General features: G+C 36.2%; 4 protein-coding genes across 5 annotated transcripts; 3 read left to right on the top strand and 1 right to left on the bottom strand.

Annotated features, from left to right (window-relative positions):
* Window positions 1–11,444: 11,444 nt before the first annotated feature.
* Window positions 11,445–13,021, top strand: LOC137740940 (nudix hydrolase 18, mitochondrial). Of its 2 annotated transcripts, none has more exons than XM_068480746.2 (5): window positions 11,445–11,667; window positions 11,879–11,993; window positions 12,104–12,172; window positions 12,394–12,522; window positions 12,619–13,021. In XM_068480746.2, the coding sequence occupies exons 1-5, from the start codon at window positions 11,567–11,569 to the stop codon at window positions 12,763–12,765; spliced, it is 561 nt and encodes a 186-aa protein (XP_068336847.2). In that variant the 5' UTR covers window positions 11,445–11,566; the 3' UTR covers window positions 12,766–13,021. The 2 variants fall into 2 exon arrangements, with proteins under 2 accessions (XP_068336847.2, XP_068336846.2); XM_068480745.2 differs by having other exon boundaries at window positions 11,447–11,667; window positions 12,089–12,172.
* A 3,668-nt stretch (window positions 13,022–16,689) lies between these two features.
* On the bottom strand, window positions 16,690–17,558 carry LOC137740755 (DEAD-box ATP-dependent RNA helicase 13-like). The gene is made up of 3 exons (XM_068480568.1): window positions 17,434–17,558; window positions 17,023–17,116; window positions 16,690–16,899 (listed from the first exon to the last, which is right to left on the bottom strand). The coding sequence occupies exons 1-3, from the start codon at window positions 17,556–17,558 to the stop codon at window positions 16,690–16,692; spliced, it is 429 nt and encodes a 142-aa protein (XP_068336669.1).
* Window positions 17,559–19,901: 2,343 nt separating this feature from the next.
* On the top strand, window positions 19,902–21,983 carry LOC137741182 (plasmodesmata-located protein 7). Its single transcript, XM_068480989.2, has 3 exons — window positions 19,902–20,838; window positions 21,277–21,390; window positions 21,573–21,983. Exons 1-3 carry the CDS (start codon window positions 20,106–20,108, stop codon window positions 21,578–21,580), a joined length of 855 nt encoding a protein of 284 aa, XP_068337090.2. The 5' UTR covers window positions 19,902–20,105; the 3' UTR covers window positions 21,581–21,983.
* A 3,115-nt stretch (window positions 21,984–25,098) lies between these two features.
* LOC137741066 (15.7 kDa heat shock protein, peroxisomal) lies at window positions 25,099–26,181 on the top strand. Its single transcript, XM_068480869.2, has 2 exons — window positions 25,099–25,428; window positions 25,772–26,181. Exons 1-2 carry the CDS (start codon window positions 25,173–25,175, stop codon window positions 26,065–26,067), a joined length of 552 nt encoding a protein of 183 aa, XP_068336970.2. The 5' UTR covers window positions 25,099–25,172; the 3' UTR covers window positions 26,068–26,181.
* Window positions 26,182–26,971: the final 790 nt, after the last annotated feature.

Here is a 26,971-nt window from a genome sequence, read left to right on the forward strand (position 1 = left end):
GTCCTCACAGTTTTGTTTCTGGAAACTCACTTGAGCAGAACTTCCCAGTGGGTCACCCATCTTGGGAATGCTCTGGCCCATTCTTGCTTAACGTCGGAGTTCCTACGGAACCCGAAGCTAGTGAGCTCCCAAACAGCCTCCTGCTAGCATGTACATATAAGGCATAGAGGATCCTCTCCCCTAAACGATGTGGGATCTAACAAAAAATCATTCTCTTCTATCCAATCCCAACTTTTTTTTTGGACACATATATCAACATGTTAGGGTTGTTATGAAAATATGATATTTCATTTTGGCTACGTAGAAATGATAGGTTCATTTTCTTTACAATAAGATGTGGGGATTAATCCTAAGGGATTGGCCTAATAAAACTCCAACAATGGTTTGGAACTCCCAATTTAAGTTTGAACTCTAACAAACGTATATTTTGGGACGACTATCTCTACTTTTTGCGTACCATTTAAGATTTGACCAGAAGGCCATAAATTTGTTGTTGCCTCATATTGTACTGGAATTGCATAAAGAGGATAAAAATAATTAATCCGTCATCGATGTGTGGTAGGATATCTCTTATATAAAAAAAAAAAAAAAATGAGGAGATTTTAATTTGAAATATACTGATAGTCATTCACTAGAAGAGTTTGGTGCCATTATGGCATCCCACACAAACATATCCAAAGAGCCCAAACACATTTGCACCAGAAACCTGTGACTTGAATTAGCTAATATTAGTTGTATTTGTGGTTTGTACCTGGTGAGGACTTGAATTGAAAATTTCCCCATGTTTTCTGAATGAGCTAATATATAAAAAATATATTATATATATTAGTATTTTGCTAAACATCATGGAATTAGGAGATCGAAAGTTTTAGACTTTGGATGAAATCAATCAAGTGAACTAAAATTATACATGATATCAACACACAAGTTGGATAAAGAATTTCATTGTCCCCCTTCATTTTCTCACAAGGCAGAAAGCCTTTTTCTAAGTTTGACTTGTTTATAATATCCTAGCAAGCATGCATCATGCATCGGTAACGAAGTACGTATAAACAATTGCTTTATAAAATTCAATCCTAGCCGACATGTCACCGACTCGCCGACTTGTTCGTGAATCGTGTATCACGAACAATTTACAATTTAATGAATCGATTTGTTTGGTTTCAAATCTTTTCACAACTTAGATATGCTTAATTAAAGTGTTGAAATGACAACATGCATAGGGAAGTGATTCATAAACCATAATATTCAGGGTTTAAGATGTTGGGAACATGAGACTACTCTACGAACGCTAGCATGCATGCACAAATATAATGCATTAAGGAAAGAAATTTCGGAGTGTTTGTATGACCGGTTTAGGACTAAATTAGAATATTCAACATCAATTTTAATATATACTAAACATCGAATAAATTAACAACTGAATAAGTTGAGATTATATCTTCTCTACAAGATGAGGAGCCTAACTAGAACACACACCCAATGCAAGTCAGACCAATCCAAGCCAATCCTTACAATTAGTTCAAGCCAAACCAATCCTATGCATCAAGCGTGCCCTTCATGTTTTGAAAAATCATGCATTATCTTTCTAGAACTTTGTTCAATGAAGTACTCTTCCATTGACAAAAAAATTCAAATCATGTATTATCTTTCTAGAACCTTGTTTAATGGAGTACTTTTCCGTTGACAAAAAAACCAAAAGGAAAGACATTTTTTGTCCCGATAAAGAAAAAGGATATAAACTAGACTTGTATTTTTCTTAATATGTGGGCTTGACGAGGGTGGTTTTACGCTAGAGGCATGACTCTTGCCATTTCAATACAAAGGACAAATGCATTTTGTGGTAGCTAGTTTCATATAGAAGGTTATCCAGAGGTTTTGAATGCTTCAAATCATTCATAAAACTTTTCTTGGCTAAGGTTTCTTCTAGTGGGTCACTTTGTTTTTAGGGTTTTTTGTTTTGGGGTTGGGGTTGGGGGGGGGGGGGGGGGTGTTGTGGGGGCGCCGGGGTGGGTTCACACACTATCACAAGTTGTTCTCTAGCTTTAGGTCAATGGGAAAGAAATAACACAGAGATAAAACCAAGAAGGAGAGAAAAAGCCAACCAAAAATAGGGGCAACACAACTTGTCCAAAGTAAATGGGGTTAAGAAAAGCAAAACAAAAGAACATGTTGACAGGCATATACATTAACATATAACTAAAAGGTTCTTTTTTTAGCTAAAATTGTGTATGAAATTAGCGTAACTTCTCACTTTGGTATTTGATAAAAAAATTTGATAGAAGTGATTCATGAGTTTATTCACAATAAATCATTTTGGTTATTCCGTGAAAAGTCTGTCAATATCCTCGTTAAATTGTCACGTGAACGACCATGTGACCACCTTTTCAATAGTAATTTTGTCAAACCAACCCTAACACTTAACGAGGATATATATGTACAAATTTTTCACTGAAGGATAAAAAATGATTTACCATACACAAAATCAAGGACCAATTCTGTCGATTGTTAATGTCACGGATCATATTGAAGAGTTATGTCAATCTCAAAAATTATTTTAGCCAAAAAAAACCTAACTAAAAAGTAGTGACATTAAATATGAAAACCTAATAGAAGTGGGCACAAAAACTTTGATTTAAGCGGATGTCCTCCCCTTATATTCGAATGTGAATCTTGCCCTTGTAAAAGAAAATGTCACTCATGCTAAAATTGATAAAACCTAGAATATACGACCATGTCGATTCACGCTCTACTCTGTGTAACCCCACTACAACCAGACAATCAAATGGATAAACAACTTTCCATGATTTCAATCTTTAAACTTCTACTTAATACATAAATTATGTTTTTGGAAGTAAATTATGTTTTTGGAAGGGCTCTCAGCTCTCAAATGATGCCATTGGTTGTTTTAGAGAAATAAAACTACATATGAGTCCAAATCATTGTTCAATGGGTAATATTAGGAAGATAAAATTTACAAACTAAATGATGTGTCACCAATAGAAATGAACACATTTATAAACTTCAGTAATAATCTAATCATCAACTTTTATGTCGTTTAGTTTATAAAATTTTGTCTAAAAACTTAATTTCCCTAGCATTACTATCGTTTAATTTTGTTCCTCGATTTCGTTCAAGTTATTCATTAAAAATAAAAAGAAAAATATAAGAAGAAAAACTTTTATATCCTTGTCATTTCTCTTTTCTTATTACTTAAAATAAATCAAGCTTGACTATCATGTTCACAATCCAATGACAAGGAAACAAATTACGGAATTAAATAGTAATTACATTTTCAATTTGCCAGGAGGATCCTGTCCGGATCCTTTTGGTGGGAATCAAGAGAATTTGTAAATTATGTCTGTTCATTTTAGATCGTGTGATCAGTTTTTTATCAGGTACTTTTTGTATTTAATTTTAAATAAAAATATTTAAAATGATTTTTAACCGTATGTTGTACAATAAATAATTCACAGATCTCCAAAATCATCACAAAAAAGATCCCACGAGGATCCGAATTCTTCAATTTGAACTAGGACATCTTATCTTTTGCACGCTTTATGTGCGAAGGTACTTTGTTAATAATAATTGACTTGAAGACTTTAAAAGTCAAGACAAAGGATGGGACGACGAGAGAGGATCCTCGTCGGATTCTTTTTATGAGGATTTTAGGAATCTTCTAATTACATTATGTCATCATATATAGTGTGATCAGTTTTCGTCAGGTACTGTTTATATTCAATTTTAAATAAAAAAATTTACAATGATTTCTAACAGTATAATGTATAATGAACGGATGAGATTCTCACAAAGAGGATTCGGCGAGAATCCTCACTCGGGGACGACAATGTCAATTTGTTAATGGGACCATTGGACTATCATTAACTTTTTAATGTTATCTAATAAGGGTGGTGCTCCACATTTATTTTTACTTTTCACACATGTTCTAAATTTTCATCATTTAAATTTAATGAATTGAAGAAAATCAATGAACAAAAATTAATAACAGTGTGTAGCATGTAAAATGAAGTATGTAAATAGCACTACTCATCTAACAAATTGGGAGGCATGCATGCAAGTACGTGTCCCTGACTATATTATATATATATATATATATATATAAAATATTTTAGATCTTAGGTTATAGTTTTAATTTTTAATACTATATATAGTATTTTACCCTACTCTCTCTCATTCCTTCCTTGTTTCCATTTTTTTCTTATTATACTAAATAGTAAATATTTTGCTTCTCTTTTTAACTAAAGAAATAGAGAAAATCATACAGGACGTTAGTTTCTTAATAGAAAATGTCAACCTAAACTTCTTCAATATTCTAGAAAGTGGACTTTATTATTGATGTTAATTTCAAAGTTTACAAGGACACAATTGATGATGGCGACTTTGAGAGTCTCCCTCATTATACGTAAGGTTTTATTTTGGCTCTGTAGCATGACTCGGCTAATTGATAGCTCCTCAAAGTTTCCTTCAATATAATTTAGATTCGTGCATAAAGAGAATAATACTATGTAGTCTAAGGACTCTTTGGAAAATGTTTTTCAAAATAAATAAAAGCGTTGTTAGTGAAAGTATTTTAAAAATCAATCATCAGTAAAAATGAAAAGGAATCATGAAAAATACTTGAAGTGATTTTGGAATCCAAAAATAATTTTGCCAAAAGTACTTTCAATCATTTTAATGATATTTCCAAATAAATCCTAATACAATTATAATTGCATGTCTAAAAACTCAAAGTAATAGTGTCAAAGGAGCCTCCTATATCACATTATGTGATGTTTCGTTTAGCAGCTTAGGAGGCTCAAACCGTATTAAGCGCAATTACGATAGGCAGACTATAGACACGGGGACATCGCCCCCGGATTTGAAATTTCCAATGCACCATTCGGCTTCCGAAAAGATTATACAACCTAAGAGTTGTGGGTTATAAAATTCAAACCTAGGCTATACGTCATTTGAGAGAATAACCGAAAGGGCGATCTGGACTCCTACCCATAGTACAATTACTTCTATAACCAACGTACTAAGTCAAGTACGCTCAGCGACCATTTTGTGGCTGAGCAGGTCCCAATGAGATATCCAGACTAGGAAATCCTCAAGATGAATTTTTATTCTAGTAGAGCTCTAATACGTGGAAATACCTTAGCTAAGTCAGCTAAGTGTAGCCCGATCAGAAGCACTTAGGTCCAAGGCATAAGGTTTGACAAAAGGATTTCAAAGATGTTCTGACCCACATTAAGAGACAGGGCCTCCAATGACCTTTTGTTTAAGATTCACTAGTGACGGACACGCATTTTAGACTAAGAAGGAAAACCCCTTCTGAGTGGCACATTACGACAAAAAAAATTCTTAGACACGGAATGAGGTAGTGTGAACGAGCAAACATGCATAAAATCATACTTAAAGAAATAAGCTTGGAACGGTATTAAGAATCAGAGACCATTCCAGATAAGACTCATCACTTTTTAATCCTTAATCCGACCAATGCATCATAACAAGTTCGGAGTAAAAGATTTTTCATGGGTTTTGGCCCTGTTGTTGGAGTAGGGTGGTATTTCGAATATTGCAATGAAAATATTTATAAAAACTAAGTTTGGGAGATAACATTTTTCCAAACTAAAGTTATCGAGGGGGGCTTAGAGCTATGTCCGGGCCTACAAGCTTATTCGTGTTTTTCTGTGTTACTTATTACTCCAAAGTTGGTTTACTTCGGAAAGATTGTCGAACAAGAAACTTATTCCGTGTTTAGGAAACAAAGGATGAAAAGTTCTCAATATTTTTCTGTGTTACTTATTACCCCTAGCACAAAATTTATCTAAGAAGGGTGTTCTTTCTTTTGTAATAGAGATCCATGTTATTCAGGCTTGTCCAACTTACTTTAGGAAGATACTAAGAGGGCACCAATTAAGAAGCACCCATGGAAGAATCTCGACACTCTGCTCAAGTTAAACCCGTACACAAAGACTGCTAGGAGGATGTTGCTTTTCGTTATGGAGTAGAGTATGAGGACTATAAGACCTGATAAGGGAAGGAAGCTCATTATTGAAAGGTTGATGCTCACTCTTACTTCCTCTACAAATTCTTGATGACAACGAATAAGGGTTGTGCAAATTTTTTGGCTACATATCTTAATCATCGAAGACTCAAAGTAAGGAATGGATACGAGAGGTGGAATATGATAGAAACTAAGGAAAGCCATACTTTGATCCGAAGTTTGGAAAAGAGAAGTTAGAAGAAAGGAAAGAGAACCACGCTATTTAAAGAAGATTCTCTGAATAATCTCACCATTAAATTTTGGAACACCTTACCTTGAGATTCGTGTGACCAAAAGCCGAAGCCAATCATTAATATAAAGAGCTGCCTCTTGTTTATTGTACACACATAACATGACACTCCTCATCATTGTTGTCTTCCCGCCATAACTTTTGAGGTAGCACATCTGAATCTAGAACGTACAATTTACGGGTTATGGAGTTAAATTACCACGTGTCAAGAGAATTTAAATGGAATGAATGTGAAATCCCATTTCCGGATTTCACTATTTAAAATTACATATTTTGTATTCTTAGTTTCAACACGTTTATATTTATGGCGTATAATTTTTCTTTCGATAAGTAAAATGATGAAAACATCCTTAATGGATTAAGCAGGATTCTTGGTGGAAGTATTTGATCCTTTCGTGATTTTCCATATTTCTTTACATATTTGGATAGTACTCGTCGATACGGGCGCATGAGCACAAATAGAATGCAATTTGGAGTTATAACGAATGAGTTATTAACGAACGAAGTTAGGGGCAAAATGGTCATTTAGTTATTAATCTGGAAGGCTCTAGATTTGTTGGAGCAACAATGGCTGGGATGAAGCCACGTGTGTGTTTGGGATGGAAAAGAGAGAAGAGAAAGGAGAGAAAGGGATGAGGAATTTGCCTAATCAAAAAGAAGGGAAATGAGATAAATGAGAGAGGTGAGGAGCATCAGATCTCGTCGACCCGAACACCCACACACCCAACCCGTTCGACTCGGTTAAATTCCGATGGTTCCTAGCCATTTTTCAGGTGAATTGCACCCAACCATCACTTGCAATCACCACCACACTTCTTCTCCTTCATTGTTCATTCAAGATTGGACGGAAATTAGGCTAATTTATGGCGTTTTGCGACGGGACACGGAAGGCTTCATCGATGGCGATCCACCATTTTTTAATGTAATCTCGTCGATCTCCTCCACCATTACACTCCCTTTGAGCCCTGGAACAAAGGCCGATCAGTTGTAGGGGCGGCGAAATACCGAGAAAGGAGAATCGAAGCACATCCATTTCTAAGGTTCCGGCGGATCGAAGAGGTTTTTAGGCATTTCCCAGCCGAACTAGACTTCGGCCCAAGTATGAAAATGTTCATCTCCTTGAGTTGTACATTTCAGCAAAATTTGGTGAATTTTAGTGTTGGTCGAAATTTGGGGTTTTCGTTCGCTGGAAACCGTTACCCACGATGGTGCGTAGCCAGTGGGCCGATGCTGCCTTTTTAAGTTAAATTCAATGTTCTGATTTCAAATTTGATAACCATTTGATATATTTTGATAGTTTGAACCTAGTATGGAATATTACACCACTTGACCATTTTATGATTCAATGATCCGACCGTTAGATCGTCACCAAACATTAATACGTTATAATACGTAATATTTGAGGACCATAAGAACTGATGGATTGGGAATCCGATGTACGGATTTTCCCAAATTGAATTTCTAAGTTTGTAAAACCAAACATTGATAGCAACCTAATTATAGCAATTGGGGATGATCCGACCGTTGGATCGTTTCGAAGTTTTAGAATATTGTTCTAGAAGATAAATGAGACCCTTGGGAAGTTACAGATCGGAATTCCATAGGCGGATGTTCCAGATTGACTTGTGTAGGGTCGTTGACCCCACCTTTGGCAGAGACTTGACTTTTGGTCAATATGCTACGAATTGATCTTAAATATTAAAATCAATATTACTAAAGACTATGTAGGCTTAATGGGCCTATATTGGTTAGTGAGTTATCCTAGATAATATATACATTGGTTTACGTGTATGGGACGTCATATTGTGATATATATATATATATATATATATATATATATATCTATGCGTGTGCGTGCGTGCGTGCGTGCGTGTGTGTGTGTGTGTGTGTGTGTGTGTTTATTTATCTTCTTAATAATGTGAATGATAAGTATGATAAATGTTATGACAAAGTGATCCTAGAATCCAATTAGAAGTATTATGTAGAACTTAGATGATTGTGTGACATATTAGTTGGTGGCCATGAGAAGTTGATGGTGTAGGTGACTATATTGTAACTCATAGGGGTTGAGGTATGGGTAGGTTGTGCGTTGAATTTACTGTACCATGTAGCAGTGGTACATGAATGGTCATCCTGCTTGGTATATCCGCGATGGCGGACTGTTAGGGGTGATTATGCTTGGTATATCCATGATGGGTGATCACTGCATACGTTATTAGACTATGCATATGGTTCTGCTTGGTATATTTGCGATGGGTGACCATACGCATTCTAGGAGTGATCATGCTTGGCATATTCCCGATGGATCACTACCTATAGCTATAAGATACAGTCTTGCTTGGTATATCCACGATGAGGGACTGTTAGGGGGTGATCATGCTTGGTATATTCACAATGGGTGATCACTCCCTACATTATTAGACTATGCCTATGGTTCTGCTTGGTTTATCCACGATGGGGGACCATAAGCATACTAGGAATGATCATGCTTGGTATATCCACGATGGGTGATCACTACCTAGAGTTAGGATATGGTCCTGCTTGGTATATCCGCGATGGGGGACCATACATATTGCAGGGGTGATTATGCTTGGTATATCCGCAATGGCTGATCACTGCATACACACTTAGATTATGCCTATGGTTCTGCTTGGTATATCCGCAATAGGGGACCATACGCATACCAGAGTTGATGATGATTAGTGGTACTTAGAACATTTCGGTAGGTGCCATATTTTAGTTGGATTCCATTGAGTGGTATGGAATTCTTACTCTTGCTCATTTTCATAAGTTAGTCTAGAACCCTAGATTCGAGTGAATGAAGATTAACCACACTAGATCTTGTGAATATAAATGAAATTTACCATGTTATTACTTATAATCCAAGTAGGGAATTATGTAGAGTTTTTTAATTAAATTCATGAAATGAAATGTTATTTCATTGATTGATTAACGTAGTCAGACGTTAATATCGTGTATCTTTGATTCATGGAATTTATTAATTAAACGTGATTTGATTTGTGTATTGATGATATATGTGAATTGTGATTTGAAGTGTTTGTTGAATTGTTCGATGGAAAGTAATTTGACGTGCATATTTGAAATGAGATTTGATTTGCATGATTGGTATAATGTGATGAAATGTGAGGGCTAGTAGTGGATCGTTAACCCACTATCATAGGGGATTCATTGATTCGAGACTCGTTTCGTTGAGCCTTTGTAATTTGAGTACTTGTTTCTTGTTTGTTCTTTGACCATTGTTATATTGTTAGGACTTCCGCTCGGTTCCATTGAGCGATCCGGAACTGGGTTTCCACTGGGGTTTTGTTCAGTGGTTTGGTTCCTTACTCCGTCTGGATTCCGTTGAGTGGTCCATAATCCCTCATGATCCGCAATTCTGTTGAGTGCTCCAGAATTGTATCCAGCTTGGATTTCATTGAGTGGTTCGATATGCATTGTACTCCGCGATTCTGTTGAGTGGTCCAGAATCGTATCCACTCGGATTCCATTGAGAGGTCCGGATCCCTTTTACTCATCAATTCTGTTGAGTGGTCTGGAATCGTATCTTGATTTGGATTTCGGTGAGTGGTTCGGAGCCCGATGTATTTGGCCGAACTGTGTCGCTCTAGCCTTGCATTTCGGTGTATTGTATGTGTTATTGATTGGTGTGATTATTGGATGGTGTTGGAATGCATATGTGTGGGTGAATGGCAAGATGACTAGAGAATATTATTGTGTTTCGTTGAATGTTCCTTGAGGTGCTACATGCTTGAATTATGGTATTATGTTGAGACGTAGTGAGATATGCGATGAATGTTCGAGTGTAGTGAATGACGAACTACGAATGACTTGATCCCTGTTTAGAGTACGTAGGCAGTCCAACGAAGAGGTTAGATGCAACCATAAAGTATACAAAAAATTATTATGCGATTCAATTCTCGAGTTGTGCCTTGCCATATCCCGGAGGCGGGGTAAGTTAGAAATATAGGTATTTGGTGACATCACGTGTTGATCCTGGACGAATGTCGGGATCGGGGTGTGACAATGAATGCCGATTTACTTTAAAAGGCATGGTCTTTCATAACTATCCATCCTCGAAAAGAACATTCCTTTCAGATACATAGTTAGGGGTAACTGTGGGACCATGATTTTCTAGGCCAGAGTAATACATATATCCCAGAAATCTAGTCATGGACTCAACAGTCTCTATAGCAAATTTTCTAGGCCAGAGTAATACGTATATCCCAGAAATCTAGTCATGGACTCAACAGTCTCTATAGCAGAGCTATAAAAACATATCATCCTGCTACCATCATTCTATTCCAGATAAATGGGCAAAGTCCATCGACTTCATTAAGATAGGTCATTCTTGTTCCGCAAGACACGAAAACCTGATCTGGCAAAGAATTAACCAGGTTTCCTATATTTTTGAAATTCCTACAATATAGGGATTTTAGTACACGCCGCAAGTAATCACACTCTTGAAAGAATGCAATATCTATTCCTAGACATCCTCTGTGATTCTCTCAGTTTAATATAGATTCTATATTCTAAAAGGACTCTCTCTCGACTAGTATAAATACACCATTTTAGGATTCATCTCTGGTAACACAATTATCGCATACTCTATTCTCCTGCCTACTACTTGAGTCTCATATATTGCTTTAGCACCCTGCTGGTGCCAAGGTCACTTTACGATTTGTTTATTATTTTACATGTAGTCGAGTTTGTGCATCTCCTCCCCACGGTGATGTGTGAATTTGATTCCAACATTGAAGTTTTTTTTTACAATATTCTTAAACCGATTTTACCAAACCCATTAACAATGGTTTGATATGATTCAATTTCAATGATAGTATTCATCAAAACTAAATTAAATTAAACAGTTGAATGCTTATTAATTCAATTATATTTTTAATATCAAACAGACAAACCGAACCGAACTGATTCCTAATTAAAACGGCCTAATTATATGGCATGGCCAAGTAGGTCAGCTGTCCTATTTTTGGATAACAGAACACATGGAAGTCAGGATCGTCAATCAATACGTCAAGTTATTCATTTCCTTTATATATTACTAGTGGTCAGCAATAAACATAAATTATATATACATATATATATATATATATTATTTTTTTTTTCTCTCTGGTTTCAATAGGATGCCTGTTTCTGTTTTTTCCAAAGATTCTGTTCCTTATTTTTGTTTATAAAAGCTGGGTGTGTTTGGTTTGGTTTCCAACTTGCAAGAATATATCTGAAACAAAAACATGGTAGCTTTGATACCTCAAGAAAACACGGTTTCTGCTTTGGTAGCTCGCACTGGAAGGCATTTGCAGCGTTACAGCAAAGGTCGTCGCCAAGTTGTCGGGTTAGTCTTTCTCTCTCTCTCTCCGAACCTGTATATCTACTGCATTACTTGTTATTGAAGGGCCTTCTTCACCAATTCTCTGTGTTCCGAGTTCAAATCCTCTTCCCTCCATTTAGTATAGCTTAGACAACTAATATCGCTTGTAATCGGTAAAAGAGATTGATGCTTTTGGTTACTGATGGTGCTTTTTCCGTTCGTACTATTTGTGCAGATGTATTCCATATAGATATAAAGCTTCCAAGCAAACTCCCTTGAAGGATGATGCACAAGAACTTGAAGTCCTTGTCATTAGTTCACAGAAGGGCAAAGGGATGCTCTTTCCAAAGGTACCCTGATTTTCTTTTCAATCACATTAATGATGATTTGTTGCAGTAATTACTTCAGTTTAAATCATACAAAATTTTCAATTAATCCATAACAGGGAGGGTGGGAACAGGACGAATCCAAGGAAGGGGCAGCATCGCGAGAGACGCTAGAGGAAGCAGGAGTACGAGGACTCATTGGGGTTAGTGACGATCTTCCTTGTTACTCGTTTACTTAAGAATAACGCTTTTTGTACCATATTTACTCACTGCCTTGCTAATCACCTCTTCCATGATAAGGCGGATCCTATTAGTGGTCAGTAAATGTCGTCCAAATAGCAATATTCGTTGGCTGATTAACTAGCTTGTTACAATTAACTTAGGAAATATCATAATTTTGATGTTCTTGTTATCTTTTTTACAGTGTGAATTGGGTAAATGGAGTTTCAAGAGCAAAAGCCATGATTCTGACTATGAAGGCTACATGTTCCCTTTACTTGTTCAGGAGCAGTTAGATTTCTGGCCAGAGAAGAACCTCAGGCAAAGAGTTTGGGTATGCTTTTATATGTGCATGTTTAATTTTATCAATTAATTTATCCAATTAATAGATATAATTGCTGATTCAATTTGGAAATAATTGTGAAAATAGATGAATGTTGAAGAAGCAAGAGAAGTCTGTCAGCATTGGTGGATGAAAGAAGCTTTGGATAGATTAGTATATCGACTAACTCAGCAACAAAAGCATCAAGGCCCTCTTCTTAAATCTAGGAAGGAAAATCTGATGGCATGTACATAGAAAAGGTGCTTTTGGAGAAGTGCTTATGGAGATATCAGTATTGCTTTTTCCTCTTAGTCAAAAAGCATTTAGGCAGAGTACTCTCCTATAGGATTCAAACAAGCAAGAAAAAAGCCACAACTGAAAATCATTAGCTTCTTGTTTTTGTTCTGCTGGAATTCTAATCCAGAAAATTTTGTCACAATCATGTTGGTTGAAGCTAAAGAATCTGAGCAAGATTGTTTCAAATAATAAAACGTTTCATTTTTTTCGCAAATTTGTTCGTTGCTTGGATGATCCATGGACTTTTTGAGCTTGAATTATGTCGAGGGGATGCGAAAAAAAAAAAATAGAAAAATGGGAACTCTTTCATCAAATGAAGTCCTGTGAAGAAAAATGACCATTCATTACCTTAATTTCCAGTACTCTGTCCTGAATTGCCTGTAATTTACTGGGAATTTCACTTCCGTCTTTGTACTAAATTGAAATCAAAATGGAACTACAAGGACAATAGCCACAAAACTGAAGGGCATAACAATATCAATACAAACACAGTCCCAACAGAAACCATAGAAGCCAAACCAGCCCCTCCACCCCAAAAAGCAGAAACACAAAAAGGAACGAGAATGTTTGTGTTTTCTCTTCTCTTTTCTTTTCGTTTTTGAAGAAAGGACATAAAAACACACACACAAAGTTTTTCTAAATGAAAATAAATTTCTGTTGTTTGACATGTGATTTCAACATCACTTTCCGATGCATCAGATGCTAATATTCTAGTAATTCCGATTTGCCATGCATCCGTTCGTTTATGATTGATGTATTGTTTCTACTTAAGAAACCTATCGATAATTTTATTCCTGATACATCTGTAATAAAGATCATTTGAAACAAAAGGCTTTGAGCAGACAGAAGTTTCAACCATATAACATAAAAAAATCAGTATACGGACATCATGCGATCCTCTAATATTCGGTTTATTTCTGTCCGGTTTCAAACGAGAAGGGAGTAATGAAATCATGCAATAAAACTCTAAATCAGAACATGGGCTACCTCATGCCCAGCACTCCGAAGTGCCTGGAGTCGTTCCACGGATTCCTGACCAATAACTACCAAATAGCTTCTTTTCTTATCTCCTGAGTCACTGCTATCACCAAGTTTTTGCTTGCCAATTCTTTAAACTAATGTTGAAGAAGAGGTGAAACACCAGTCTGAAAAAATACTAACGGAACAAAGGATCATCGTCACATACTTAGGTCATCTCTAACAGAAGGGTCCAAAGAGCCAGAGGTCCGAAATTTGCCCGAAAAACGTCTCCAATTGAGGGCTAGGCCAGAGGGTTCGTGAGCCCCATGGAATCTGAAAGAGCTAAAGGGCCAACTGGCTGGCCCAATCCAGCCATCCAGCTAGTCCTGGGCTGGGCGAAAAATTTGATTAATCCTATCGGATATAATCAACAATAATAGTACTTATTCCTGTCGGATATAACCGACAGGAATGGTTGCCAAAATTTGAAATTCAACTGCTAGTTACCGTTGGGTTCAAATGTATTTGTTTTTTTTTTTTTTTCATAAGCCATTCCTACATCATTTCTCACATAATTTTCACCATTTCATACTATCTCACTTCATTCTATTTCAATTCTTCACATTATATTTTCTTACCTCTTCCAATAATCGTTCCTTCAATATTTTCAATAACATTAAATAACATTAAACAATATTAAACAACATTAAATAACATAAAAATTATACAACATAAACAAAAAACATTTAACAATATGAAACTTAAACAACATTTTGAAAAACATTTAACAACATAAAACTTAAACTCCTACTCCATACTATTTTTGGCCCAAAGATGTGCAACAAGATCTTGTTGTTGGTACTTGTTTGTGGCACGGTAACGTATTATTCTATAGCGCCTCATGTATTCATTTATAGAGATACTATCAGTTCGTGGATTGAAAGGCAATATTTTTGCACAAGCCCTTCTTGACCTATTAGGATCCTCTCGGTCGTCATTGGACTCTCCATCAATATACCCATCTCACTCATCCTCCACAATCATATTGTGTAATATGATGCAAGACATCATGATGGAGTCCAAATTTTCTTGACTCCACCCTCTTACCGATTCGTTGATCTTCCACCGTGCTTGTAGAATATCAAAAGCTCTCTCAACATCTTTCCGGTATGCCTCTTGGTGTAAGGTAAACAACTTTTCGGCGTCATTCTTAGGGTTTGAAATTGCTTGGACAATTGTCGCCCACTTTGGGTAGATGCCATCTGCCAAGTAATACCCTATATTGTATTGACAACCGTTGATGTAGTAGTCAAGTTGAGGTGTTTTACTTTCCATTAGGGTATGGAAGATAAGTGAACGCCCAAGAACTGTAATGTCATTTTGGGATCTAGGGACTCCAAAGAAAGCATGCCATATCCATGTGTCATACGAGGCAACTGCCTCTAACACAATAGTTGGCTTTCTCGACCTTCCGCAGAAGCCTCATTGCCATCCGGTGGAACAGTTCTTCCAATCCCAATGCATGCAGTCTAATGACCCTATCATACTCGGAAACCCACGGTCTTCAGCTTTGCGAAGGAGCCGATCCAGATCTTCTTGATTTAGCTCGCCAAGGTACTCATCTTTGTAAACCTGAACAATTGTGACACAAAATTGTTGAAGAGTTTCAAGGCATGTAGACTCAGACATATCATGGGTTTCATCCATCGAATCAGCTGGGGAGCCATAGGCCATCATTCAGAGTGCAACAATAACCTTTTGATGAGGTGAGAAACCAGGGTGGCTTGCTTTGTCCCGCTTCTATCGAAAGTATGAATTGACCTGCGGGATATCACGAAGTACACGCTCAAAGACATAAGGCCTCATCTGGAAAAGACATCTGAAATCCTCTTATGTGTACACCGAGTTGGGGTTGAAGTAGTTGTTCATCAGATTGGCATGCATCATGGCTCTGTTTTGTGGTTTGTAAGAGCGACCAGCAACAGAGCCATCCTATTCAGGTTGTTGCGCAGTTGGCTGACACACCATGGCTGCAGCCATGGTTACTGCTATGTTTTTTGAGTTGCGCCATGCTTCATCTTCTTCATTAGACTCCTTATCTTCTCGTCTCATCTGCGCCCATTTTTCTTCCAATTTGGAATTGGATGAGGACCCCCAGTTGGAATCCGAAGAGGATCCAAAGTTGGAATTCATTGCAAACTTGAATTGAAAGATATTGAATTGAAAGAGATTGAATTGAAATAGATTGAATTCAAAGTTGTGTGAATTATAACCCAATATCCACCCTATTTATAGCCCAAAAAATTCAAATTTAACAGCTAGCTAACGTCACTTAGCCGTTGGATTTGAATTTAAGTTGTAGTTTTTAAATAATATATAAATTATGTTTGGCCCTATGGCCCTTTAGCCTTCGGTTGGAGACGGTTTTTTATGACAGGGCTAAAATGAGTCCTATGGCCCTATGACCCTCGGTTGGAGATGAAGGCAAATATAATCATGTACTGTTCATTAAAATATTAATATCTTGAAGGGTCAGAGGGCTCATTTGACAATCCTCGGTTAGAGATGGCCTTATAACCCTTAGAAAATCCATCCGTAACTTAAATACTAAGATAACCCTAGCTCCGAAAACTCCTTATTAGATTAATTATCCTAGTTCATTCTGCATTAAATAATTATTTGGTGCCACTGTTTGGCCCTTCCTTCGCGGGGCGGTGTAGAGAGTCTGTAGACATCATCTTCTACGCATATCAGGGATATACTCCATATAGTGCACGTAATCTTATTAGGTGGGAGTTTGTACCCAAAACTATAGACCTGAACTTTAGACCATGCATACTCAACAATCATAAGAGACAATTTGGCATTAAGAAAAAACAAGGTTCATAGTATTAAGCTACCTTTTGCAACTTCTTTATAAACTCATGGAGCTGGCTTTCTTTGACCTTTTACCCTTTCCTCCTCACTGTCATCAAGGTCGATAACTAATTGAACCAATTCTGCATTTCTTTGAAACCAGTTTTTCTTTGACTTCTCCTGAAAAAAGAAAATAAGCGCGAACATTAGTAAAGCGAGTGCACGAGACCCATCAGCAGAAGCTCTAGCAGTTCTACCACTTCTGTGAGCATCAACCTAGTGGGAAAAAGAAACGATAAAAGTAATTCTCCAGTCAGAAAATGTAAAGGCCGCAACAAACATGGTGCAAAGCATCCAAATGTTAGCTTCTGCTGAATGGGGAAGCGGGTAGTGAACAACAGTTCGAACACCAGGAATATCCAGGCCTCTTGCAGCAGCAGCATCGGCCACAAGTACACCCTGCATGTTCATTTCCCCAAAAACGATCAATTGCCTGCATTCAGCACGACGAAGAGTAGAGTAGTGTTCAAATTATTTACAAATGTAAATTCAACCAAAGATTGACTATCCAAAAAAGGAATTACCACAGTATAGTCTACTTCACTTTCCAGAATTATACATAATTCAGATTTCATACTCAAATGTATGAATGAAAGTATATGCATGAACAGAGAGTTAATTTCACACAATTCAGTGAAAAAACACATTCAGGGAATTATACTCAATGACAAAGTCGGTAAGGCGAATTGAATTTTCACAAGAAAGAGTTCCACATGCCAGATAATAGATGAACACTTGGAAGGCACATACTCAACAAATGACTCCACCAGCTTATTTGCCAAGATGGATGTATTTGTCAGATCGATGACCGCAACATTGTCTCTCATACCTGGTCGCTCACTTAGAACTTCTACAGAATTCACCCTGTCAGACATTGATTGGTTTGACTATAGTGAACTACACTTCATATTCTTACGAAAATCATGAGAAAGTGTTTTGGTAGCAGAGAAAACAAATATCTGTCTTTTCTTCCTCTGGAAGCTGGACATTGCGACACAATTTTGTGCATTTTGAGAATGGCATTCAATTGATCCATTTTTCGCTGGAAGCATGTCAATTATTGACTGCAACTCTTGAAAATGACCATTTTCTGTCATTCGATCAGCCTCATCCAGCACAAAGAAAGATAATGAATTATGTAACTGCAAAAGCAGAAAGTAGGAGTAAACAGAAAAAAGGCATGACGAAGGTGTGCGCATGCATGCAACTCGTTTATGAACCAAAGCAGGACCAATGACTAGAATTCAATTTCTTTGAAATATAAAGAATAATGCTAGAGAGACTAAATTTGTAGACAAAGTTTTGAAAACTAAAGGACATGGAAGTTGATGATTGGTTTATTATTTAAACGTTAATAAAATACTTATTCCTATTTGTGACACATAATTTAATTTGCAAATTTAGTCTCCAAATTTAGTTACCTTAGCATTTCCCTATGAGAAAAGCATTATGTGACACCACAATTGTGACTGCTGTCACAGTATTTTGTACTGCCCACTGATAAAGCTAGAACAGGAATAACCCTGTTTTTTATGAATGCAACTACATACATAAATATTAGCGTGTGTGACATTACAAATTACTTTAGCATGATGAAACAGAGTTCGTTGTACAATCTCTGATAGAGTCCATTATTCTGCTCATATTTCCCAATTGTCTTAGTAAGTAATTGCTTTATATATTAGTGACAAAATTATAAGCATTGTCATATTAACGACTGACTCTTGGTAGCAGTAGCATGCCTCATCAACTGCAGAATACAGTCCGTACATATATCAACAATTCTGGCCGACAAGGAACTGGTAAACCAAGTGTTTACTAGTCCAACTTACAGAGATGACTTCCGCACACCACTTTTCGTCTGCTGGACACCACTAGTTCTTTTTGGGTAGAGTTTGTAAAGAATGGGGCAGTCTGAATTTAATGCTTTGAGTTTGTAGCTCCCGCTCGACTGTCCACAACAAACACTTGTGGCATCGGCCTCTTTCTTTCTGCCATAATATTTATATCAATTTGTTTGCTTCGTTTGTAACGTTGCTCTCTCTGCAGTAAACTAGATATGAAGTAGTGGAGGAGAGTCGTGCAAGCTGCATGTGTATGTTACTTTGCTTTTACACTCCTAACAACGAACGACTGTTCAATTCAGGAATGTCGTATTAAATTTATGGTATTTTGTCTTGGTCTCTTCGTGCCATGCACCACGAGGCTCTAGGCAATTCACAGTTGTGCTATAAAATCCGACCATGCCTTTGTCATTGTCAGTTTGCTCTCTTAGATATATAAAAGATTCACGAGAGTGAATAACAAGGATGATGTACGTGTATGGTCACACGGGTAAATTTATTTGGAAATCATTTATAGCCTCTTGACAGTAGGAACTCTTCTCTCTTTAAATAATTAAGGCTAGTTAGATAATCATTTCGGTTTTAGTTTTTATTTCGTTTTCTTACTAGATATTAAGAGAAAGAAGATGAAATAATGTATGAGAAATGCACATTGAATGACATACAAAACGATGAAAACAAAAAACTATAAAAGAAAACGTAATTAAAATTATTTCAATTGTTAATTTTTAGTTTTCATATTGTGAATCACATTATGTGCATGTCTTCCACATCCATACGACACCACCCTTCCTCTATCTTTTTACTTATCCCTGCTTTTTTTCTTGTATTTGCTCTTTATTTCTAATAAAAATCAAAACTAATAATGAAAAAACAAAATGATGATCAAAACACATCTAAATACCTACGCATAACATAATCAGGAAACATGCCACTGCCCTGTGAGACCATGAGTTGTTCAATTGCATGAAACCAGCTTACCCCTACTGAGGAGTTCATTTTTTTTGTTTTTACTTGCTATGATACAAAACGTTCCTGTTGGCTAATTGTGCCAATTTTTTGCTAATAATCCACAGGAACAAAGGTTTCTTTTTCTTGAAGTAACTAAGCTGTCCTCTCCCTGTAAAGTAAGACGAGAGTGCAACTAATACTATGGTGCGATGGCCACCGTTGTGTTTGTGTGTTCACACGCAAAAGGTCTATCAATAATTCATAGTAAAGCGCCAAACTATGAATCTATGACGTCCCTCTGGAAAATTCAACAAAGGAAAAAGCGCAATCCTTTTTGTGTCTTAAGGTCGTAATCCATAAACTGAATATACCGCTAGACTAAATATGGATAACATATATATGTTTGATGTCTTGTATTACAATAATTTTGAAAAAGATAAAGCTGTATTTTTTTGTATAAGAAGAGGTACAACTTTTGTAGTAGCCTTTTGTTTTTTGTTCTTTTTTAGAGAAACTCCTAGAAAACAAGGAGATAGCAGCAATTTATTAGTCCCTTATTAAGTGATTTACGATCCAACGTTAGTGTTAGCTTGACACTGGTAAAGAAGTGCCAACTCTCTCTCTCTAATGGCAAATACAACTATTCTCTCCCTCTTCACATTCATTGTTTCTCTGTCATGTCTCTCCATTTCATCATGTTCCTCCTCCACAGACGACTTCGTCTTCGTCGGCTGCACGCAGGAAAAGTACGCATCCAACTCGCCCTACGAGTCCAATCTCAACTCACTCCTCACCTCCCTGGTCAACTCAGCCACCTATTCCTCCTACAACAACTACACCATCATGGGCTCAAGCACACAAGACGTAGTTTACGGGCTCTACCAATGCCGCGGCGACCTCGCCATGCCCGAGTGTGCCACCTGCGTCGCGCGTGCAGTGAGCCAAGTTGGACACTTCTGCCCCTACAATTCCGGTGGCGCTCTTCAGCTACAAGGATGCTACATCAAGTATGACAACACTACCTTTTTGGGTGTGGAGGATAAGACTGTGGTGCTGAAGAAATGTGGGCCGTCGATTGGGTATGATGCTGATGGAGTGAGCCGTAGAGATTCAGTGTTGGCTGCCTTGGTGGGGTCTAGCGGACTATACCGGGTGGGTGGTTCAGGGGAGGTACAAGGTTTGGCTCAATGCGTTGGCGATTTAAGCTTGGCGGAGTGTCAGGATTGCATATCGGAGGCAATTGGACGGGTGAAAAGTGAATGTGGTAGCGCAGTTTCTGGTGATATGTTCTTGACCAAGTGCTACGCTAAGTACTCATCAACTGGTGGATCTGATGTTTACACCAAGGTCCATCATCATGGTAAGTTAGACTTGAAATTTTACCATCACGTTATTTTGCAAATGAATTTGATAAATTTAGCATTTTTATTCTTTTAGTGGCATAGGGAATAATAATTTGAATGCATATTTATTTTTGAGTTTTGTTCATGAATTTTATCCGTTTACTAAAATACGGGATTGAGAATTAATTCGTTCTCAACTTTTTCACTTGTTTACTAACACATGTGGAATCGGAAAAGTGTAAGTTTCTTCTTGAAATTCATTATCAAATATATGAAATTCAGGGATCAGATCAACTTGCATCCGATTCAATTTCTTTAGTTATTTTTATTCCTAAGTTCTTTGATCCTTCTCCTATTTATATTAAGTAAACATGTTTTTGATCGACTAAGTTTCTATAGAATTCATTATTTTGTGGATTTACTCTTTCTTTTCTAAATTCAACTATGAATGGCAGATAAATCCATCAATGATGGTGAGAAGACATTTGCTGTGATAATTGGATTATTGGCTGGAGTTGCTCTACTCATTGTTTTTGTTACTTTCATGAGAAGGATTTCTGGGGGCAATGGTACGTAGAATCTTCACTTGATTGTCTTTCTTATACCTTAATTTCACTTTTTTTATAAAAAAAATTTATTTCATGGTTCATATTTATTATTAATCTTCATTAGCTTTAGAACCAGAAAAGTAGATACCGTATATGCAGGGATATATCTTCACAAAATTTTCTGGCTGTTACTTTCTGTGCAGGTAAATAAATAATGAGCATGCAAAGTAATCGGCTTCGCAAGTGATCTTGCTTTTGGTTATCTTTTCTCTTCATTATGTCTACTTCCTCCCTCTCTTTATGCTTTAATTTCTTTGATTTAATTACTTTATGTTCTCTCCAAAAGTAGAGTTCATAGAAATTATGATGGAAATATGTACGACGGGTGCTTAGCTAAAATCAAAGTTAAATGGAGAGTGAGAAAAATAAAAAAGGCAAAAGATTCCAATCTCCTCTCCACTTAACAAAAGTGTGTTGTCTAATATGAAAAAAAAAGAAAGAGGCATATTCTTTTGTAAAAGGGCAGATGATCTTTTCTTTTTGTGATTTCTTATTCTGTATGTAATTGTTTTGTGCTTTCTGAAATGTCCCCTTATATATAATTCATTTTTGTATGGTTTCTTAGTGATGAAGGATTGCTATAATTTAAACAACTTTGCTATCAAGTCAAAGTTAACAAAAAATCTAGTTGTTCAAATTCTTTTCGATGATTGCATATATCTTCTGGTGTCGGCGTGTTGCTAGAGCTAGACTAGTTGTTTCTTAGTGTTTCTCTTCTCTTTTTCCTCCATATTACCGAAAAAGTTAACAAGAAAAAGGAAGAAAAATTTCACCTTTTTCACCCCTCACTCCTTCGTCAAAGTACAGTACTTAAAGTTAAGTACTCAATATGCGCAATCACATTCAAATAAGTAAACTCACATATGTGTGTGCTCATGAGAATTCTAACTCAGGATCTATAAACTTGCCTTGTGCTTATTCGAATAAAAATGTTTTTAATAAGACATTAGCAATGCATCAATGCCTATAAAAGCTACTCATCATCCTTTTTAACAACTCAAAGAGTATGAATAGGATTTCACATTTTGTTTGAATTGAATCATTATACGCAGAAAGAACAATGTTGGATGTAATAAATGTTGCATCCAATATGCATTTGAACCTAACCAAGGTCCAGATTATGAAACTTGTGCAGAAACCCCTGCTAAGATCAACAATTAAGGGAGAGTTGTGTACACCAAGGTCCAGATTATGAAAGCCCTTAACTTAGAAGCCCCATCAAGAAAATTTTAATGCATTAACAACGGTTGAAATTGTTCAGGAAGCAAATCCAAAATTTGAACCGAACCTCGTCCACGTAGTTTCGCACCGACGTGTTCCTGCAGGACAAAACCCGTTTCACAGTTAACTTGATGGTATTACCAATCTGCTTTCACTTGATGATAGATCAGATATTCACCATACAAAATAAAAGACTCTAGTTTTGATTTGCTGTAAGATTTGTTTTCGCAAAGGGCAACAAGGAGAAATAAATTGCCCTCTTGATAGGAGAACGGTAGTTGTATTGTTAGTTTTCCCTTTTGCATTCTTCAAGACCAAAATGCATTTTATCAATCTAGTAAAGTTGGTATCTTATTGCTATCTACCTATTCTCGCATTTTCTGCATTTAAGATCTATAAAAAGGTTCATATTTTTTTTTAAATTTTCAGTTGTCTTTTGCTTAATTTCATTTGATGGTTTTTTTTTTTTTTTTTTTTTTTTTTTTTTTTTTTTTTTTTTTTTTTTGTAATGTTTAAGATGTCCATCAACTGTGAAAAATGCGATTACGAAGCAAAGAACAATAAAGACTTAACTAAACATATCCGACTGAAACGCGTTCAAGTGTTCAAGTAGCCACTAGCCACCTATGGGTGCTATCCTGAGAAGACTTTTGATCTCAAAAGTTCATGGAAGGACGCCCACAAAAAACAATATGAATGCCAATTTTTTTCTTATGAGATGTTATAACTTATCCTACATAAAACAAGAGAAGCAAAACACAAATTGTGCTACTACTTATCTTGTTTTGTATAGTACAAGTTATAACAACTTGTAAAAAAAAAAACAAAAATTGACATCATATTCTTCTATGTGAGTAACCTATATGTGCGATAAACCTTGAGATCAAAAGTTTTCCTGTAGAGGTAACATCTTTAATTGTCACCCTTCTTTTACGTTTAGAAAAGTCTTCTTGATTCATGGCTTGATAATCGCACTTGTCGCAATTGAGAGAGATGCAAACATTGAGAAGGAAAAAAAGAAGAAGAAACAAGGCAAAAACTTGGGAAGTATGGATGTTCTCAATCTCACAGTAAATACTAAAAACTACATAGCTTATATAGATGTTTTTCATTCCCTCGCAGCGTAGCCATAAAAAGTGTGTGATGCTTCAAAGTTCACGTGTTTTCATTTTTCATGAAAAAAGTGTGTTTTGACTCAAACGGTTAGTTTCAGGTAGGTTTGTGTGTTTTTGTTCTCATTTCTTTGATCTACTCCTTTTTGTCCTCCTAGCATTGGCCTCGGGTTAGATGTGTTATTCATCTTTCATAAACATGCCAACAGACCAACACAAAACTGCAACATGGAACAAAGCCCAAAAGGGAAGAAGGTTAATATATTTTCATTTACGAACATTATGAATACAAATGACTAACATTTAGATGATGTGCTGCCCTATGCACCCAAGTGGGAACCTCTTTTTTGCACTTTATGTGAGTTTAAAATAGAATATTGCTTGTATATATTTCTATATATAAAAAAAATGATTACTCACCCTTAGTTTTGATATCAAGAGTGGAGAATAAATGAATGTGCTTTTAGTATTTTAATCTGGACATTTGATATCAAATGCAAGGGTGAGTTACCATTAGAGGTGTAAGTTGGAATCGTGTTTTTGATTTTGACACCAAAATTTCTGAACCCGAAAAAATTTCCAGTCTCGAAGTTGGATTGGAAATTCGAATGCATTTAGATATTTTGATCAATCTTAAATTTTCCGATGTGTTCCAAACTTAGTTGGATAAAAAAAATTCAAATTATTCCAATATTAATATTCCATTTTTTTAATTTATTTTGTGATCAACTTTTGTATTTGATTGCTAGTTTTGGGTACATTTTATTCATCATACACGTATACATTAAAAAGATCGGCATAATAATATACCTCAAAAGTAAATGGATATATACATAAGCACATACCAAAAATTAAGAAAGAACAATAGATTTGATTTACGAAAAAGTTCGAGAATATTCAAATACTTGTAAAATATATGAATTTCATAATTATGTTTGGAAATTTCTGAGATTACTTCCTACAGTTTCAGATCTAAAAATTGTGTTCCACTTTGATCCAATTCCGAAATTATAAAATGAAAATTGGAAATGTTTCTGATCTAATATCTCTGAAAATACCTCTCATAGCCATGAATCTTAGGTCACCAAGTAACTAAGATAACGTGGCTCGTTATTTAAATACACAACACTCTACAATACATATGTATAGTATCACGTAGGGTTACTTTTATTAGAACCAGTGTCAACAAATGTGTTAATTTTATGTGACTAAATACACGCAATTTGCAAAGTATGACATGTTTTATTACTCAAGACCCAATTGAATAGCCCAATACCCAAAAACGACAGAGACCTTGGCAATCAAATTGATCCAACGGCTGCTATAGACGCACTGGAATGTTATAGAAGTATCATGGAAACTGAAACGGATAAGAACTAGGTTTTGAGTAGAAGCTTCTGGGTTCTGCGGATGTCCAATACCAGTACTAACCCCATCAATATCATCAACGTCGAGCTTATAGTTGCTTCAAAATTGTTCACAGCAAACACAAAAAAGGAAGACCAGAGAAAAGAAACAAAAACAATGGCAGCTGACAGCATATTTGGGTACCCGTTCAGGCGCCTACTCTGGAGCCCTCCGGTTTTCCGTGAATGGTCAGGATCAACGGCCCTCATGGACTGGCTTGAATCCCCTAATGCCCACATATTCAAGATCAATGTTCCAGGTTTAATTATTTTTCTCTTTGCTCTCCTTAAATGAGTTTTATTCATCTCTGCTTCTAAATTTTGTTATTTGGAATTAAAACTTATGTGTATGATATGGATTCTTTGCTCCCATTAGGTTTTTAGTGAAACTTAATTACACCTAATATGTAACCGTAACGTTTTATGTCAATAACACTTAGAAACGTTGAAATACATGCCATCGCTTTGTTGTTCAAATGTCACGGGTTGAGAAAATTTAGGACCACTTGTCCAATTTTGCTTTTAGGAATGAACCATTTATTTTCACTAGGAAAGTGGATCCAACAAGTCACAGTTTGTGACAGAGATTTTGTGGCAAAACAGGTTTTAGAAAAGAGGACATAAAAGTGCAGATGGAAGAAGGGAACATTTTGCAGATAAAAGGGGAAGGCGGGAAAGAAGGAGAGGAGGCTCGTGCAGCAAAAGACACTGTTTGGCACGTCGCGGAGAGGGGGACGGGAAAAGGAGACTTTTCTCGGGAAATCGAGTTGCCGGAAAATGTGAAAGTCGATCAGATAAAAGCTCAGGTTGAGAATGGTGTTCTCACGATTGTTGTCCCAAAAGATTCGACCCCCAAACCATCCAGAGTGCGAAACATCAATATCACTAGCAAGCTCTAACCATATGCATATGTATGTTATGTCATATGGTTCAAAAATAATGCTTTGAATGTGTAATGTATTGTGCTACAACATGTAACAATGAGTATAATATGTGCGGTCGTTAGTAATTAATTTGCCCCTTTTTTTAGTTTTTTATACAAGCGATATTGGACGAGGGAATACAAGAGCTCGTTTCAACCAAGTTCAAACACAAGGCAACCAAGTGAAGCAAATTGCTTTCAAAACCTCGCAGTGGGCTACAGCAATAGCCCATCCCATTTCCCTCGGCTGTTGCAGTTGAAGAATCGTAACTTACAGAAGTTAAATACTTGGAAACTGATTTCTCTCCAACTAAGATCAATGAAAGATCTCTTTATCGACTTTTGGGGGAAAAACTAAAACATTTAAAAATTAAATCAAATCAACTTTTGGGGGAAAAGAGGGATGTTAATTGATCTGAATCGCCTTCCTAATTCTCCTATTAAAGTTTTCTGATATTTATTTTAACATACTCAAAGTCGAACTAAATCACTGAAGAATCAGGATAATTTTGGCTACTAAGGTCAAAGATAAGTTGACTTGGTATATTGTAAAACAATAAAAAAGAAATCAGGAGGTTTATAAAGAAAATTATTTCCATATCCGAATATATTTTTGCGACTTCAATTAAATCCCTAATTGTCAATAGCATATATATTTTTTAGGAAAAAAATAGCGTAATTTAAAGAGAAGCCTCGGTAACATTCAAGGCCTATGGAGTCATACAATAAAACATTTTTAGCTTGTTAAAGAATACAACCGTTCCAAATATAAAAATTCTCCCAATGATGGTCAATAAAAGTAATGGCATCTGCAATATAATTAGCTTATCTAAAGATGTGATGTTGGAAATTCAAATCAAAATAGGTTGCTATTGTTGAAA

The sequence above is a fragment of the Pyrus communis genome, chromosome 9 (assembly GCF_041283825.1).
Source record: "Pyrus communis isolate YQ-2024b chromosome 9, ASM4128382v1, whole genome shotgun sequence".
Lineage (NCBI taxonomy): Eukaryota > Viridiplantae > Streptophyta > Magnoliopsida > Rosales > Rosaceae > Pyrus > Pyrus communis.